At 43.1% G+C, this 19137-nt stretch overlaps 1 protein-coding gene across 2 annotated transcripts; it reads left to right on the forward strand.

The window, feature by feature from the left end:
* The first annotated feature begins 254 nt into the window (after positions 1 to 254).
* LOC139390125 (TRAF-type zinc finger domain-containing protein 1-like) lies at positions 255 to 5986 on the forward strand. 2 transcript variants are annotated; one of them, XM_071137292.1, is made up of 12 exons: positions 255 to 530; positions 914 to 950; positions 1678 to 1813; positions 1943 to 1996; positions 2086 to 2527; positions 2712 to 3011; positions 3209 to 3273; positions 3922 to 4167; positions 4431 to 4569; positions 4722 to 4929; positions 5133 to 5199; positions 5291 to 5986. In XM_071137292.1, exons 2-12 carry the CDS (start codon positions 916 to 918, stop codon positions 5327 to 5329), a joined length of 1731 nt encoding a protein of 576 aa, XP_070993393.1. In that variant the 5' UTR covers positions 255 to 530; positions 914 to 915; the 3' UTR covers positions 5330 to 5986. The 2 variants fall into 2 exon arrangements, 1 of the variants encoding a protein (XP_070993393.1); XR_011629469.1 differs by having other exon boundaries at positions 262 to 530; positions 4747 to 4929.
* Positions 5987 to 19137: the final 13151 nt, after the last annotated feature.

Raw genomic sequence — 19137 nt, forward strand, 5'->3', positions numbered from 1 at the left:
GACTAAATGATACCTTTGCTTGATAATAACCCATCTTGACCATTCACTGCTTCCACTCTCCCTCTGCCTGGCATAAGGTCACATCTACTACTTTTAACAACCACTCCCATCAATATGTCCTAGGCTGTTGGTTATCAAAATCAACATTGTCAATTAAATGTCCGAAGACAACATTCACAAATACTATTCATTTTGACGAAGTGTTTGTTGACCGTTTTGGGTGGTGGTCTCATTGGTCAACAGTATTTCGATTAGCGAATCAGATACTAGATACTTGTGCGTCACTTGGTAGCTGCTTTCAGGAAACGCTTGCTAACATGATTTGCATTAACTATATTGGAAATCAGAAAGCTAGCTAGGGTGAAACTAAAACAAAGTAAGCAGCATAAGGGCTTTCTTGTCTCTCGAAGTTTATTCTGACATTAGCTATTGAAAACAGCGATTTAAAGCCTCATCTTTAGCTAGCTACTAGCCAACTAACGCCTAGCTACCAGCGAAGTAAACAAGGGACCAAGTCACAGCAGCAGGAGGTATGTAACTTTCTCATTCATATATAAGGGTATATGTGGCTAAATCGAAGCTATCAGCATTGAACTGATACGATAGCTAACTACGTTGCATATTTGCTTGGTCATTGTCAACCAAATGACGGTACAAAATGGCAACGTTTTCGAGCTAGCCTGTGTGCTAATTATCGAACGTTAACAATACGATTATTTTGGGGAGAGAACTAGAGAACAATACTGAGAACTAGCTAGCAATAATGTGGGTAGTTATCGCTATCTAACAAACTAGGTATAACAGGAGATCTTTGATGCCACAGATTTCTTCAGTGGATTGGTTGCCACCCCAGTTTCGAATGTCACTTGGCAATTGTATCCTCTTTTTTTCTCCCTTTTTATGTCCCTGCAAGCCATGGCAAATGAAAGCACACAGTTTTGTGCCAATTGGTAAGTACGCTTTTATATTTAAAAAAAAAGTATGTGGACACCCTTAGTCGATTCGGCTGTTTGTGTATAAAATCGAGGACACAGCCATGTAATCTCCAAAGACAAACTTTGGCAGTAGAATGGCCCGCACTGAAGAGCTCAATGACTTTCAATGTGGCACCGTCGTAGGATGCCACCTTTCCAACAAGTCAGTTCGTCAAATTTCTGCCCTACTAGAGCTGCACCTGTCAACTGTAAATGCTGTTATTGTGAAGTGGAAATGTCTAGGAACAACAACAGCTCAGCAAGCTCACAGAACGGGACTGCTGAAGCACATAGTGCATACATTTTTTTTTCCTCGGTTGCAACACTACCAGGTTCCAAACTTCCTCTGGAAGCAACATCAGCACATTCAACACATTTGGGATGAATTGGACCGCAGACTGCAAGCCAGGCCTAATCGCCCAATATCAGTGCCTGACCTCACTAATGCTGTTGTGGCTGAATGGAAGCAAATCCCTGCAGTTATGTTCCCAGAAGAGTGGAGGCTGTTATACCAGCAAAGGGGGGCCAACTCCATATCAATGCCCATGATTTTGGAATGAGATGTTTGACGTGCAGGTGTCCACATACTTTTGGTCATGTAGTGTATGAAGATTCAGGCAAATTGAGAAGTAGGCACAATGTTAATAGATACATTCTGTCTAACTCCTCTTTCTTGCTCCTTTTCGTCTCTCTCACTCTCTAGTCAGCATGACATTCCAGAGGCTAATTTCACTACTCATGAGAGTCACTGTCGCCGGAATATTGCTCTGTGTGATGTATGCCAAGAGCCAGTGCCCCGTTCAGATCTGCAGCAGCACAAGGAACAGGAGCACATGCAGGTATGGTGCTAAAGATGGAGCGGGTTGGAGCCGGGAAGTGGGTGAACTAGATACTTGAGTGAACATCATCCCAAAGTTTCTGTACAATTGTTATACAGGAGGCTTCACTAACATTTATTTTAATTTCAGGTGAAATGTAAGTGCGGTTTAAAGATTGAGAAAAGCCTCATGGAATCCCACCAGGTATGTACAACTTGTATTAGAATGGAGACCTTGTGATGGTCACAGATTATGTATTTCTTTGCATTTTCATCTGACCTCCTCTTTTCCAGAGATCTGAGTGCAATCAGCGGATGGTGCCGTGTCAGTACTGTGAATTGGAGCTGGTTTTCAGTCAGTCCAAGGAGCATGAGGATTATTGTGGGACGCGCACAGAGCCCTGTCAATTCTGCAAGTGCAATGTAATGTTGAGGGAGCAAGCTGTCCATCCAGCCTTGTGTGGTAGCCTCACACCACCTCAAGAGAGAAACAACAGCCGGGCAACTCTCAGCCCAGCAGAGACCCAGTCTCCAGGAACATGGTTTGAATCTCATTCCATCCGTAACCTGCTGAGGGCCCAGGAGGGAGAAGGCCACAAGAACAACAACGCCAGTGCGTCTGACCGCAGGGCCCTACCGCGGCCACTGGAGGCCAGAGTGCACAACAGCACCCGGGGGCAAGTGGGCCAGGGAGGAAGGGGGATCATTGCCCCTAGGAATACAGACTTCAGCCACTGTAAGCCTGCCAATGGCTCATACAAAGTGTTCAAGTTTTCACATTACCCTCAAAAAATTACCCACATTTACTTCAACTTAGTCTGGTATTGATAAAATGCCCTGGCCTATATTAAAGTAGAAAACTGTTTAATTGAATAACTTTTTTGTGTGATTGTAAAAACATCTCATGTGTTGTCACCCAGTGCTGGAACAGGAAGCTGCAGTGCTGGGCAACAACAATAACAGCATGGCATCATTTGCATGGCCTGCAGACAAACCACTGGGAGAAGACTCTGCCAGCCTGGACTACCTTCTGGCCCTTAGCCTGCAGAGTGATGGAGACACAGGGGATGTAGGGGGAGGAGCGGGGGCATTGTGGACAGATGTCTGGGACCACAAATTTGGAAGGATGTCCAGCAGCGGCTCTCTTATCTCTCCCCCTAATAACAACTACCAACATGTCACCACTGGCACCAATACAGCACCAGAACATGACCAGACAGGTCAGATGCTAAACTAAAATACCAGTTATTGTCCTTGTTTGTTTTCATGTGAGATTGATATTGTTACAGTATGCTGCCCTCCTCTCCCTTTTACATTTTGACTTTCTTCAACCCTGTCATGATTTAAAAACAAGTTCGGAATAAAATAATATTTCTTACTTTACCCATTATTTCTCTGCTCTTTTTCTCCCATGTAGACACCATGTTGCCCTGTGAGTTCTGTGAGAAGCTGTTTCCTGAAGAGGACCTCATTTTACACCAGGTTAGAAGGGTATTTTGCTGCTTAGCCTACAAGTCACGCTAACGCCATGGAGGCTGAGCCTGTACTGACCAGGGAATCAATTTCCTTTACATGCTGTAGCAGTTGGTTATAAACTCATGCCCCTTATTTCCTTACTTTGAGTGCACATTGTTTCGTTGCTCTTGTTTGCTCCCTCTGGACTAGTTTCCTAGAATCTCCTCCTGAGTACAGTTAATTATTATTTTTGTTTTTGACAATTTGTTTTGCATTGTTTTTCTACAGAACTCAATCAAGTCAATATATATTCCCTCCCCACACACACAAATCCACATACATTCATTCTCACAGAGGGATCCACAAACTAAGCACGAAGGCAAACAATCTATCCAAAACAAACTGACATGCAGAAACAACACAAAAACAATTCATTATTGGTCACTGTCCAGTTTGTGTCTTGCACTTGGTATCCCCCCCCCCATCCCCTTTAAGAACATAATTATTTAATGTAAATAGTTATTGATGAATGCCACAATGTGTGACTGTTAGTAATTTTCCATCTCAGGACTGATCGATAGTGTGTATCATGTGGTATACCTGAGGGTAGCTAGCCACGACCTATCTGGTTAGCAGAAATACATTCCCCTCACACCTGTCTTTGTTGTCTTTCAGACTGGCTGTAGTCCTGCCTCAGCCTTTGCATCTTTCAGCAAGCGACCTCCATCTCCATGCTACGATGGCAGGATTGCTAGGGGTGCTGGTGGTCTTCTGCACGGCCCACCTGACACCCCTAGCTTCCCCCGTTCAGTCTCCCAGCTTTCCTACAGTCCACCTGCCAGTCCACTACAGAGAGACGTGGTCATTCCCTGTGAGTTCTGTGGAGTAGCCCTGGAGGAGGCCGTTGTCTTTCACCACCAGGTACATAATTTACAGTGCAAGAGATGGTGCTGTATAATGTAGATCATGTTCAAATAGTGTATGCCATTAAGGTCAAATAGTCCTGTCACATTACCAATGAGGGAGAAAACAGTTGTTTTTACAGAGGTAGAAAAAATCTTATAACACTTTGCTCCCATTCCTGTGTATTAACATTGTAATTACTCCAGTATTTTCATTGCGCTAACATGCTGTTCCATAGTAATTACCTAGTAATTGAGTATATCCTGACACTTTGTTTACAGGATAAATGTGACCTCCGACCTCGCACGGCTCCCTTAGTGGATAAGGTCAACAAAGTGTCCTTTCAAAAACCATCTCTTCCTCTCAAAGAGAGCCGTGGATGGAGCTCCTCTGAGGTGCAGAGGAGACTCAAGCACCAATGTAAGACACTGAACCCCACGTTCACCAATGCACAATCTTTTTGAACATCACTGATTTCTTTAAAACAAAGTCGATGTTGCTTGGGTTCCATCTATCCACCTATGTAAAATGTTTACATCAAATGTTGTGTGTGCACATGCCTGCGTCTAAAGTGGTCCCCTTGGATGGGCTGGACAGAGAGAAGCCCCAGGTGCAAAGCCCAAATGAATGGCAGAGAGTCCACAGTGTGCTACCCATTCCAGGGAAGATCTCAAACTGTGATCCTCAGGTGAAGAACAGGCCCCAGCATGGGAATGAGGCAGAGGGGGGCCACTTGCTATTCAGTGAAGGCCACAAATCCAACTCTGCAGCAGCTGTGGGGTAAGAACAATGACACTTGCTGTAATAATGTAATCTGAACATTTGTTTAATTTGATTTGGCACAACTTAATTTGAAATTGTTTGGGTACATCATATTTGGATTACGTCTTGTGTTACAGAACTAGGGTTGAAAGTGTTCTCTTTTGTATAATATAGTGCTAAGGCTTCCAAATGTAATGAAATATGTTGTATCCATCTGCCAGACCTCCCCTAAGAGAAAACAATGAGGGACCAAGGATTAAAGGACCAAGGAATGCAGGGCCGTCAAAGGTACATAATCCTTATTTCTTTAGAGCCTCTATGGTGGCTATAATTATTTGTTTATAGTTGAATGTTTTTCTGTATCAACATTCATGTATAGGTGCCTAAGAAGCAAAACAAAGAACAGGAAGATGAGTGAGGGCAAGACTGTCGATGGAAAGAGCTGCAGACAATCACCAAGTGCTTTTTCTGTGTGCGGTAGTCTGTCACTCTAACAGTGGTGGCGTTACTGGCTGGCTACATTGCCGATGCCTGCCAGATCTCACTACACTTGGGAAGGTGTTTAACATATCAGCAAACCACAAATTGTATAACAATCTGATGCCAGATTGTGCATCAGAAGATGTGGCGCAAACCAGTGGTTGATGCAATGCAATGTAGTCCTCTTGGAACATGACCAGAGTCTCTTTATTCCCTGTGTGTGTGTTTCTGTATGTTTCAGTTGCTCTTTCTTTTTAAAGTCTAAAGAGTGAAACTGAAATATTTGAATGATTCCAATAGTTTGTAATATAACTTTCAGCTTTTTGTAATCTTTTAAACTGTTAATATAAATTGTATAGAATTTAGGAAACCCACCTTAATATACTCTTGAAAAACCTATGTAAAAATGTGTACAGGTATGTAAGAAATCTTAAAGCTCCACAAAGAAATTGTACTCTTCACTGAATAATGCAAAATCAATGACACATACAGTATCAAAGCATTATTTGTATTTCGAGCTGCACCTATTGAACTGTTTGTTTTTTGTATGCTTTGTGATATTATCTTCATACTTTTAATAAATCCTTAGTATCAATGTTTTGGTGCTTGTGGATGACTGTTAATGTAAAAGAGTGTCCTCAATACTAAGTATTAATCACATCGCTATTTTCCTAGAATCAAAATTGGCTATAATGCTTTGAACCCTCCATGTGTAAAAACTGCACATATCACATATGTTGCTGGTTACTGCAGTGTGACCGGAGTGAGCTTTGCAGGATTCAAATGAGTACTTTGTCAATGGTACTCTATTTTCCCCTTCCTTAGAGCTACTGATGTTGGACTTTCTGAAGGCACTTTAGCCCCCACAGGGGTGGCCATCGGCGATTGCCTTCAGGTAGTTCTCATATTGTCCACTGGTGGGCGCACTCTACTCAGCTATTTGTGCCACTGCATTTTGAAACATCCATAATCCAGTATATTCATTTGTCTATGCATGAGGTTGACATCCTATAGCTGGGTTTCCCAACCTCGGTCCTGCCCCCTCCCCCCGTGCACATTTCGGCATAACAGGACTTTCCAAGTTACATATATTATAGCTTACTTTATTGACCATATATAGATCTTGGATCAATCTAAATATTAGTTAACTTTTGACAAGTAGAGAAATGTTAAGTACAACATAACACTATTGCATGTCCAAAGAGAAAATATGTAATCTACTTGTTTATTTTTTTATATTTTTTTATATTTTTGTATATATAAGCAAGATTCTTTCAAAAATAATTAATTTCTTCTTGACAAACAATCCATCCACAGTGTCAGTTTTGAATATCTGTTTTTCAATTGGTCGAGGAGTCTATTGAATGGGCGGGACAGACCTAGCATTAGTGGGAATTCTGGATTCAAAGCTCGCGCTTTCTGTTTCAAACTCCGGTTCTCATATTCTAAAGGTTTTAGGAGAGAGAAGTAATAAAAGGCAGAGTTTAAAAAGTATATATTTTTCCATCTCTAGAGCACTCCAGTCGTTTCTTATTAACGTAATCCAAAAGTTATTTTGTGGCAGGAATTTGCATTGTGATAAGACAAGTTCTATGTAAAGTTGCTTGGAAGAAACCGTAAATTTTCGAGCAGGTGGAGCATCAATTCCGACAAGTGAAAGGGGGACTTGTCTTTTGGGACACAATTGTTGCCAGCATTTGTATCCTGCTGGTCTGCTTTATTAAACGCATAGGGTCCCCACGTTTAACGCGCGTGGTTCTTTGTTTGAAGGACGTTTCCAAATCAAAAGCCTGCTTTTTCTTGCTTTTTGAGTAAACATTTTACCTGTCATTGTGACGTTACCCTAAATACTGAAAATGTCAGCTGAAAGATATTCAACATTGGATGAACCGTCGCTTCGGAACCTGGTGAGTGTGAAATATACCCTGATTTATTTATCCTGTTGTGTGTAATTAAACTATAGAGTTAAACAAATAATAATTGTAACACACCTGAGAATAATTGGGCATGAGAGGCCTGGGAGAGCATGTTAGCTAACCCCGACCCTTTAACCGTAACCCCTAACCAAGCTAACGTTAGCCACCTAGCTAATATTAGCGTTAGGAATTCGTAACATACTATTGTATAAATAATGTATGTGCCCTGCCATTCAAATTTGTGGATTCGGCCATTTCAGTTACACCCGTTGCTGACAGGTGTATAAAATCGGACACACAGCCATGCAATCTCCATTGACAAACATTAGCAGTAGAAGGGCCTTACTGAAGAGCCCGGTGACTTTCAACGTGGCACCATCACGTTGAAGGATGACACTTTTCCAAGTCAGTTCATCAAATTTCTGCCCTGCTAGAGCTGCCCCGGTCAACTGTAAGTTATGTTATTGTGAAGTAGAAATGTCTAGGAGCAATAACGGCTCAGCCGCGAAGTGGTAGGCCACACAAGCTCACAGAACAGGTCCTCGGTTGCAACAATCACTACTGAGTTCCAAACTGCCTCTGGAAGCAACTTCAGCACAAGGTCAGGAGCTTCATGAAATGGGTTTCCATGGCGAGCAGCTGCACACAAGCTTAAGCTTGGTAGTTAAAACTTTCCACCATTGGACTCTGGAGCAGTGGAAACACATTCTCTGGAGTGATGAATCACGCTTCCCCATCTGGCAGTCCGATGGCCGAATCTGGGTTTGGTGGATGCCAGGAGAACCCTACCTGCCCTAATGCATAGTGCTAACTGTAAAGTTTGGTGGATGAATAGTGGTCTGGGGCTGTTTTTCATGGTTTGGGCTAGTCCCTTTAGTTCCAGCGAAGGGAAATCTTAACACTATTGCACACAATGACATTCTAGACAATTCTGTGCTTCCAACTTTGTGGCAACAGTTTGGGGAAGGCCCTTTCCTGTTTCAGCATGACAATGCCCCCTGAGCAAAACGAGGTCCATAAAGAAATGGATTGTCGAGCTCGATGTGGAAGAACTTGACTGGCCTGCCCTGACCTCAACCCCATTGAACACCTTGGGGTTGAATTGTAATGCAGACTGCGAGCCAGGCCTAATCACCCAATATCAGTGCCCTACCTCACTAATGCTCTTGTGGCTGAATGGAAGCAAGTCCCCGCAGCAATGTTCCAACATCTAGTGGAAAGCCTTCCCAGAAGAGTGGGGGCTGTTTATAGCGGCAAAGGGGGGGACCAACTCCATATTAATGCCCATGATTTTAGAATTTTGATGTTCGACGAGCAGATGTGTATTATACTTTTGCAAATTGGTAACATTGTACGAATTAAAACTTGTAACATGTCATACGAAATGGGTAACATGTCATACGAAATGGATTATGGACATCCACAAATGATACATACCTTATGTATCATACTAATTTGAGTGTTGGGGTGGCAGATAGCCTAGTAGTTAAAGCGTTGGGCCAGTAACCAGAAGGTTGCTGGATCAAATCCCCCAGCTGACAGTTAACCCACTGTTTCCTGGTAGGCCGTCATTGTAAATAAGAATTTGTTCTTAACTGACTTGCCTAGTTAATTCTGCGTAATTAAAAAAAAAATATGTCTACCCCTGAGACCAGGTTGCAGTGACCTGTTTTATAAAAACAGTGAGGGATGATCATGTGTGGGATCGAAATGTTGGTCAGTTAATTGATTGAACATAAATATGAACAACATTCAACAATTAAAGATTTTACTGAGTTACAGTTCCTATAAAGAAATCGGACAATTGAAATAAATTCATTAGGCACTAATCTATGGATTAGGATTCACATGACTGGGAATACAGATATGCCTCTTGGTCACAGATACATAAACAAATAAAGTATGGGTGGGGATCTGAAAACCAGTCAGTACTGGTGTGACCATTTGCCTATTGCATCGCTACACATCTCCTTCGCATGGAGTTGATCAGGCTATTGATTGTGGCCTGTGGAATATTATCCCACTCCTCTTCAATGGCTGTGCAAAGTTGCTGGATATTGGCGGAAACTGGAACACACTGTACACGTCGATCCAGAACATGCCAAACATGCTCAATGGGTGACATGTCTGAGTATGCAGGCTATGGAATAACTGGGACATTTTGAGCTTCCAGGAATTGTGTACAGATCCTTGCAACATGGGGCTTTCCAGCACTATGATGAAACTGGCTCTCATGAGGACTGCCACAGTAATGGAAGACCCAGAGTTACTTCTGCTGCAGAGGATAAGTTCATTAGTTACCAGCCTCAAAAATCGCAGCCCAAATAAATGCTTCCGAGTTCAAGTTACAGATACATCTCAACATCAACTTCTCAGAGGAGACTGCGTGAAATCAGGCCTTCATGGTCTAATTGCTGCAAAGAAACCACTACTAAAGGACAGCAATAAGAAGACACTTGCTTGGGCCAGGAAACACGAGCAATGGACATTTGACCAGTGGAAATTTGTCCTTTGGTCTGGAGGTCGACCGACTATGATTTTTCAACGTCGATACCGATTATTGGAGGACCAAAAAAAGCCGATACCGATTATTGGAAGACCCAAAAAAAACGATACCGATTAAAATCGGACGATTTAAAAAAAAATATTTAAAAAAACATGTATTTGTAATAATGACAATTACAACAATACTGAATGAACACTTATTTGAACTTAATATAATACATCAATAAAATCAATTTAGTCTCAAATAAATAATGACATGTTCAATTTGGTTTAAATAATGCATAAAACAAAGTGTTGGAGAAGAAAGTAAAAGTGCAATATGTGCCATGTAAGAAAGCTAATGTAAGTTCCTTGCTCAGAACATGAGAACATATGAAAGCTGGCGGTTCCTTTTAACATGAGTCAATATTCCCAGGTAAGAAGTTTTAGGTTGTAGTTCTAGTAATTATAGGACTATTTCTCTCTACGATTTGTATTCCATATACCTTTGACTATTGGATGTTCTTATAGGCACTTTACTATTGCCAGTGTAACAGTATAGCTTCTGTCTCTCTCCTCGCCCCTACCTGGGCTCGAACCAGGAACACATCGACAACAGCCACCCTCGAAGCAGCGTTACCCATGCAGAGCAAGGGGAACAACTACTCCAAGTCTCAGAGCGAGTGACGTTTGAAACGCTATTAGCGCGCACGCCGCTAACTAGCTAGCCATTTCACATTGGTTACACCAGCCTAATCTCAGGAGTTGATAGGCTTGAAGTCATAAACAGCTCAATGCTTGAAGCACAGCGAAGAGCTGCTGGCAAAACACACGAAAGTGCTGTTTGAATGAATTCTTACGAGCCTGCTGGTGCCTACCACCGCTCAGTCGGACTGCTCTATCAGATGTCAAATCATAGACTTAATTATAACATAATAACACACAGAAATACGAGCCTTAGGTCATTTAATATGGTAGACTCCGGAAACTATAATTTCGAAAACAAAACGTTTATTCTTTCAGTGAAAAACGGAACCGTTCTGTATTTTATCTAACGGATGGCATCCCTAAGTCTAAATATTCCTGTTACATTGCACAACCTTCAATGTTATGTCATAATTACGTAAAATTCTGGCAAATTAGTTCGCAACGAGCCAGGCGGCCCAAACTGTTGCATTTACCCTGACTCTGTGTGCAATGAGCGCAAGAGAAGTGACACAATTTCACCTGGTTAATATTACCATATGCAGGTTTAAAAATATATACTTCTGTGTATTGATTTTAAGAAAGGCGTTGATGTTTATGGTTAGGTACACGTTGGAGCAACGACAGTCCTTTTTCCGCAAATGCGGACCGCATCGATTATATGCAACGCAGGACATGCTAGATAAACTAGTAATATCATCAACCATGTGTAGTTATAACTAGTGATTATGATAGGTTTAATGCTAGCTAACAACTTACCTTGGCTTCTTACTGCATTTGCGTAACAGGCAGGCTCCTCGTGAGGCAGATGGTTAGAGCGTTGGACTAGTTAACCGTAAGGTTGCAAGATTGAATCCCTGAGCTGACAAGGTAAAAATCAGTCGTTCTGCCCCTGAACAAGGCAGTTAACCCACCGTTCCTAGGCCGTCATTGAACATAAGAATGTGTTCTTAACTGACTTGCCTAGTTAAATAAAGATTAAATAAAAGGTGTATGTGTATATATATATATATATATATATATATATTTTTTTTTTTAAAATAAATAATAAATTGGCCCCCAAAAATACTTGTTGTAACTTGTTATGAAAACTTGAAATCGGCCCTAATTAAAATCGGCCATTCCGATTAATCGGTTGACCTCTTGTAGAGACCAATCACTATGCCTTTGAGCTACAGGAGAAGAGAGCCAGGAGTGGGGGGGACAACCACTATTATTGAAATGTATACCTTCCTGAGGATAGGCCTTCTCACAGGGATAGTAAAGAACTCCCTAAGAGAATACTAGAGCACAGATCCTATGTTTGCAACTACCTCCTTTGCCAACCTCTTTTCCCAAGACCGCTTCCTAGTTCTGCTGTGATGCCTGCATTTTGTCAACAATGCTACTGCCATCCTAAATGACCCGTTATACAAAATAAGAAATGTTCTTACCAGCCTGGCAATAACGTTTGGCAATAAGTTTTTGTGTCATACAAGGATCTATGCATTGATGAGTATGAGGGGCTTGGGGTGTCCGGGTCCATGATGATGACCATGCTGGCTCCTCATCTCAGCAAAGGACACACTTTGTATGTGGACAATTGTTAGAGCAGTCCCAACACTCTTCCAGCATCTGCTCTCCAACAGCACAGAGGCCTGTGGTACAGTCAGGTCAAACAGGAAGTTGATGCCTGCTTTCGGCTGCAGGAAGATGCAGAGAGGGGAGGAGAATGGTCAACAGCTGGCAGTAAAGTGGCATGACAAACGAGACATCCATGTCCTCCACTGTCCAAACAGCAACCATGTCGGCCACAGGGAAGGTGGACCACCTGATGGGAGAGAGAGAAATCAAACCAGACTGCTTGACTATAACCTCAATGGGGGCATTAGATAAGGCAGACATGATAAACAGCTTTGTGGAATGCACTCTGAAAACAACCAAGTGGTATAAGAAGATATTTTTTCCATCTGATCGAACCTGCCCTCAGTGGCCACATAGTTACTGAACAGGGTATTTTTTGTAATTGGACGTACAGTTCACATGCAAATCACATAGAAACTATTGTAACGTAATAAGGCACTTTGATAGAAACGCACACATTTCCAAAGTTATTATTGGTAATGAAAACGGCTATGACTGCGATGCAGGCAACAGAATGTGTGTGTGGGAGATGCGCAAAATGTCTGCAGACTTGAACTGCACAAACAATTGGGGAACTGTTTGGGGAATTTTGTCCGGGTCAGAAATGTCAAAAAATTAATTGGGCCGTAAAATTAATTATTTTGTAAATGAATGAGGCGGAACACACCTCAATTCAAACTGTTCTTAGAAAATAAAAAAACTTAAAATAATATGAAATTGACTAGTTGAAATCAGCCTATAAATAAAAACAGGCTGCGTGCCTTGGCTTGAGGGCAACGAGGATTAAATGTACTGTTGCGTACCAATCAAATTCTGGAACGGAGAGAACATTCTAACATCACATGCATAAAAACAACTCACGCTGGGGCAACCATTAGAGGTATTTGGAACTCACGCTGGGGCAACCATTAGAGTTATTTGGAACTCACGCTGGGGCAACCATTAGAGGTATTTGGAACTCACGCTGGGGCAACCATTAGAGGTATTTGGAACTCACGCTGGGGCAACCATTAGAGGTATTTGGAACTCACGCTGGGGCAACCATTAGAGGTATTTGGAACTCACGCTGGGGCAACCATTAGAGGTATTTGGAACTCACGCTGGGGCAACCATTAGAGGTATTTGGAACTCACGCTGGGGCAACCATTAGAGGTATTTGGAACTCACGCTGGGGCAACCATTAGAGGTATTTGGAACTCACGCTGGGGCAACCATTAGAGGTATTTGGAACTCACGCTGGGGCAACCATTAGAGGTATTTGGAACTCACGCTGGGGCAACCATTAGAGGTATTTGGAACTCACGCTGGGGCAACCATTAGAGGTATTTGGAACTCACGCTGGGGCAACCATTAGAGGTATTTGGAACTCACGCTGGGGCAACCATTAGAGGTATTTGGAACTCACGCTGGGGCAACCATTCGAGGTATTTGGAACTCACGCTGGGGCAACCATTAGAGGTATTTGGAACTCACGCTGGGGCAACCATTCGAGGTATTTGGAACTCACGCTGGGGCAACCATTCGAGGTATTTGGAACTCACGCTGGGGCAACCATTAGAGGTATTTGGAACTCACGCTGGGGCAACCATTAGAGGTATTTGGAACTCACGCTGGGGCAACCATTAGAGGTATTTGGAACTCACGCTGGGGCAACCATTAGAGGTATTTGGAACTCACGCTGGGGCAACCATTAGAGGTATTTGGAACTCACGCTGGGGCAACCATTAGAGGTATTTGGAACTCACACTGGGGCAACCATTAGAGGTATTTGGAACTCACGCTGGGGCAACCATTAGAGGTATTTGGAACTCACGCTGGGGCAACCATTAGAGGTATTTGGAACTCACGCTGGGGCAACCATTAGAGGTATTTGGAACTCACGCTGGGGCAACCATTAGAGGTATTTGGAACTCACGCTGGGGCAACCATTAGAGGTATTTGGAACTCACGCTGGGGCAACCATTAGAGGTATTTGGAACTCACGCTGGGGCAACCATTAGAGGTATTTGGAACTCACGCTGGGGCAACCATTAGAGGTATTTGGAACTCACGCTGGGGCAACCATTAGAGGTATTTGGAACTCACGCTGGGGCAACCATTAGAGGTATTTGGAACTCACGCTGGGGCAACCATTAGAGGTATTTGGAACTCACGCTGGGGCAACCATTAGAGGTATTTGGAACTCACGCTGGGGCAACCATTAGAGGTATTTGGAACTCACGCTGGGGCAACCATTAGAGGTATTTGGAACTCACGCTGGGGCAACCATTAGAGGTATTTGGAACTCACGCTGGGGCAACCATTAGAGGTATTTGGAACTCACGCTGGGGCAACCATTAGAGGTATTTGGAACTCACGCTGGGGCAACCATTAGAGGTATTTGGAACTCACGCTGGGGCAACCATTAGAGGTATTTGGAACTCACGCTGGGGCAACCATTAGAGGTATTTGGAACTCACGCTGGGGCAACCATTAGAGGTATTTGGAACTCACGCTGGGGCAACCATTAGAGGTATTTGGAACTCACACTGGGGCAACCATTAGAGGTATTTGGAACTCACGCTGGGGCAACCATTAGAGGTATTTGGAACTCACGCTGGGGCAACCATTAGAGGTATTTGGAACTCACGCTGGGGCAACCATTAGAGGTATTTGGAACTCACGCATGAAAGTGTTTTAAGTCCAACAAATATGTTGTGCAGAGATTCAATTAGACTTGTGTCGTGAGGGTAAATACATGTTCCATATTTGGAGTAGGGCTACCCATCATGCACCAAGTTGCTGTTATCAGGGATTTCAGAGAGGACATCAACAGGAGCAAAGAACCAGGCCTGCTTAGAAAGCTTGTGACATGGTGTACAATGATGAGGGGTCCTCTTTCTTTTGTGCCTGTCCACTCTAATGTAAATACATTATGACAGCATTACAATGGTTGCTCTAAGCTGCATGTAGGTGTGACAATTGTCCCCGCATTGTCTGAGTTATGGGGGGTTTGGCCGGCTGGGATGTCCTTGTCCCATCGCGCTCTAGCGCTCCTTGTGGTGGCCGGGCGCATGCATGCTGACTTCGGTCTCCAGCTGTACGGTGTGTCCTCCGACACTTTGGTGCGGCTGGCTTCCGGATTATGCAAGTAGTGTGTCAAGAAACAGTGCAGCTCGGAGGGGGTCGTGTTTCAGATGATGCATGACTCTCGACCTTCGCCTCTCCAGAGTCCGTACGGGAGTGGGACAGCGATGGGACAAATCTGTACCTACCAATTGGAGAGAAAAAAGGGTAAAAACGACTAACTAAATATAGAAATGTTTTGTCGATCGGTGAGGAAAAACTTGACACAGAGCCCTGACCTCAACCCCATCAAAAACCTTTGGGATGAATTGGAACGGCGACTGCGAGCCAGGCCTAATCGCCCACATCAGTACCCGACCTCACTAAGGCTTTTGTGGCTGAATGGAAGCAAGTCCCCGCAGCAATGTTCCAACATCTAGTGGGGGGACCAACTCCATATTAATGGCCATGATTTTGGAATGAGATGTTCGAGCAAGTGTCCACATACTTTTGGTCATTCATATTTTTGAATACTTATTACATACAGGCTTCCTAATTTTTACTGTCATTTAGGTTAGTATTGTGGAGTAACTATAATTTCCTCATTTTTTTTGCCTATCACAGCCAACTGTTTTTAATCACCTTTGGCCTCAAAATGGATTAAATAGATGTTTTTCCCCTCACCCATCTACACACAATGACATAGTGAATGATGGCATTTACATAATCATTCACAGCCCTGAGTCAATACTTTGTAGAAGCACCTTTGGCAGTGATTACAGTTGAGTTGTTCTGGGTAAGTCTCTTAGCTTTCCACACCTGGATTATTATTTTCAAAATTCTTCAAGCTCTGTCAAATTCGCTGTTGACCATTTGCTATACAACCATTTTCAGGTCTTGCTGTAGATTTAAGTAAAAACTGGGCCACTCAGGAACATTCACTGTCCTCTTGGTAAGCAGCTCCAGTGTAGATTTGGCCTTGTGTTTTAGGTTACTGTCCTGCTGAAAGGTGAATTCATCTTCCAGTGTCTGGTTGTAAAGCATACTGAACCCCTAGGATTTTCCCTGTGCTTAGCTCCATTCACTTTCTTTTTTATCCTGAAAAAGTCTGGTCCTTAACAATTACAAGCATACCCATAACATGATGCAGCCACCACTATGCTTGATATTTTGGAGAGTGGTACCCAGTAATGTGTTGAATCGGATTTGCCCCGAACATAACACTTTGTATTCAGGACAAAAATGTAATTGCTTTTCCACATTTTTTGCAATATTACTTTAGTGCCTTGTTGCAAACATGATGCATGTTTTGAATTGTTTTTATTCATTACAGGCTTTCCTTTCACTCCGTCAATTAGGTTAGTATTGTGGAGTAACTACATTTACTATCACAGCCATTAAACTCTAACTGTTTTAAAATCCCCATTGGCCTCATGGTGAAATTCCTGTGTGGTGTCCTTCCTCTCAGGCAACTAAGTTAGGAAGGATGCCTTTATCTTTGCAGTGACTGGGTGTATCGATACACCCTTCAAAGTGTAATGAATAACTTCATGCTCAAAGGGATATTCAAGGTTTAATTTTTACCCATAGGCGCCCTTCTTTGCGAGACATTGGAAAACCTCCCTGGTCTTTGTGTCTGAAATGCACTGCTCAACTGAGGGACCTTGCAGATCATTGTATGTGTGGGGTACAGAGACTAGGTAGTCATAAAAAAAATATTTAAAAAATCCACTTTGACATTACGGGGTATTAAATCCCAATTTGAATCCATTTTAAATTCAGGCTGTAACAATATTTTGAAAAATTCAAGGGGTGTAAATACTTTCTGAAGGTTCTGTATGGCAGGAGAGAGAGAAGGAAAGGAGGTGTAGACAGGGACACGTCCAGATGATTAGTAAGGGCTCCCTGTACCAATGTGCATTTTTCAAACTGAAAACTGTCGTGCACAGGTTAATAACCGTCACTTTGGTCAAACAAAAACAACACTTGTGCAGAAAAGAGCGTTAACTAAGCCGAGACCCTATTCTTACAGTACTGAATGTTCTGTAGCCAGTATATAGCTCTATGTTGGACCAAGAGCACTTCGCTCTCCTGGGATGTTCTGTCCTAATCACCATGACACTGGTGGGAAAGGAAGGTGGAGCCTCAAGATCCAGGCAGTTAGGGGTTCATTAGGTGGCGCATTAGGAAACGGAGGTGGGGTGGTTCTCACAGACAGAAGAGACTAGGGAGGAGGCCGAGGAAAAAAAGGCAAGCAGGCGATCCTGTGACATTTGAACCCTTTTAATTTCCTCCATCAAATACACCATAGATCTGAAGTTATGAGCAGAGCTGGGAGCCTTGTTTCACTGCCTATGGGAAACGTGTGTCAAATTACTTAATGTACTGTGGTTAAAATGAGCTTTAACTTTTTAATAAACAGCCTTTTAAAGGCATGCAGCCCCGTGTGAGTCAACTTCTTATAGACTAATGGCACATTTCCATGGAATGAAAACCTCAAACTTGTCCAAAAAGTAATTCAGCTGAAGTAGCCCAATCAATTGCTGTCAATTAGCGGGCGATTATGACGCACCAGGCCCTGCTCATAATGCTCACCAGCTGGGGACAGGCTCCTGAGGACACCACGGAATAAAGCACCAAGCCCACGTCCGTCTCTGCCGGTCTGTGGTGAAACACTACAGTAGGGAAAACAAACCAGAGCAGCTACATACCAGTCCAAGCCTTAATATCACCACAACAATGGTACCACATAGTTAGTTACATTGTGTCACCTACTTATCTCCAGAATGATGCCTTATAGCTAAGTCTCAGATTATGAGGTCAGGCGAGGACCGCATCTCAAGGGTAGTTCTTGAGCAGTTTCAGCTTGCTTGTTACAAAGCTATAGTAAATATATTGTTTAGTTGAAAAGTTGATCACATCTTGTCTGTGTGTGTGTGTATGTTCAAAACTTAAAAAACAGAGTTTAAAAAAAAAAAAAAAAAAAAAAAAAAGTTGATCACAAATTATAGGCATGGCCAAGTGTCAGAAGTCATGTGGACGAGACACTAAGAAGAGTGGCTTGGCAAGGGATACATGGAGGTGTTGGTGTTGCGATCACATACAGTTCAGTACAGTGCTGCTGTCTTGAACTCCGTGCCTCAACACTTCTGGCCAGTGCAGTCCAGGTCTTAACCACAGAGGAAAATACATTGCCATGCTCTGGTCACTCTCCCTGTAGGCCTGGGATGGGCAACTCTAGACCTCAGGGGCTGAAGTGGTGTCACTTTTTCTCCATCCCTATCAAACACAGCTCTTTAAACTAATTGAATTCTAAACTGAAGATCATGATTAGTTGAGTCTGGTGTGTTAGCTGAAGCAAAAGTGTGAAACCAATCAGGCCTCCGAGAACTGGAGTTGCCCATCCCTGCTGTAGGATGACGGACAGGCAGAGACAGTGTCTCTCTGCTGTGTGTCAGGGTAGAGAAAAACCAGCCACCTTCTTCCCCAAGGTACCGAGCGACTTACAATCACACGGCCTGAGCAACATCCTGCTGCTACTCCACTCCGGGCTGTATTCACTCTACATCACAGCCTACCTCTGGAAGGAATCCTCCTCCCCCAAGCCCGGTCTCAGAGCACAACAAACCCTCAAGGTTGTGTGGTAAACTTTTGACTGACAGCGGGTGTGCGCGCATATTGGTAAATAAAAAAGTATGTCTCAATTCCAGTTCACCTGTTTTTGTTCATTTGACGGGTATATCAAACGTGTGGTTTGGGTAGACATCCTGACTGACGGGCATCCAGTAAGAGCTCAAGTGTTTACGGCTGAAAACATATTCAAAACAAAGGCTGAAAAGTGGGTGTTTGTGTGTATGATGGGGGGTGTAATAATTTCCTGAGCAGATTGGATCAGTGCCTCAGACTCCAGTGTGAGGCCCAGAGTTAGTTTGTCCTTATAAGGGCATAGCACACTCCTCAGAGCCGAGTCGGA

Source organism: Oncorhynchus clarkii, chromosome 30, assembly GCF_045791955.1.
Source record: "Oncorhynchus clarkii lewisi isolate Uvic-CL-2024 chromosome 30, UVic_Ocla_1.0, whole genome shotgun sequence".
NCBI classification, from domain to species: Eukaryota; Metazoa; Chordata; class Actinopteri; order Salmoniformes; family Salmonidae; genus Oncorhynchus; species Oncorhynchus clarkii.

Bases quoted from the DNA above. Each gene is read 5' to 3' on its own strand.
- LOC139390125 (XM_071137292.1), top strand. From the start codon at position 916: ATGGCAAATGAAAGCACACAGTTTTGTGCCAATTG. The intron at 2,528-2,711 runs GTAAGCCTGCCA...GTTGTCACCCAG, and splicing joins GAATACAGACTTCAGCCACT to TGCTGGAACAGGAAGCTGCA. The intron at 4,930-5,132 runs GTAAGAACAATG...TCCATCTGCCAG, and splicing joins AACTCTGCAGCAGCTGTGGG to ACCTCCCCTAAGAGAAAACA.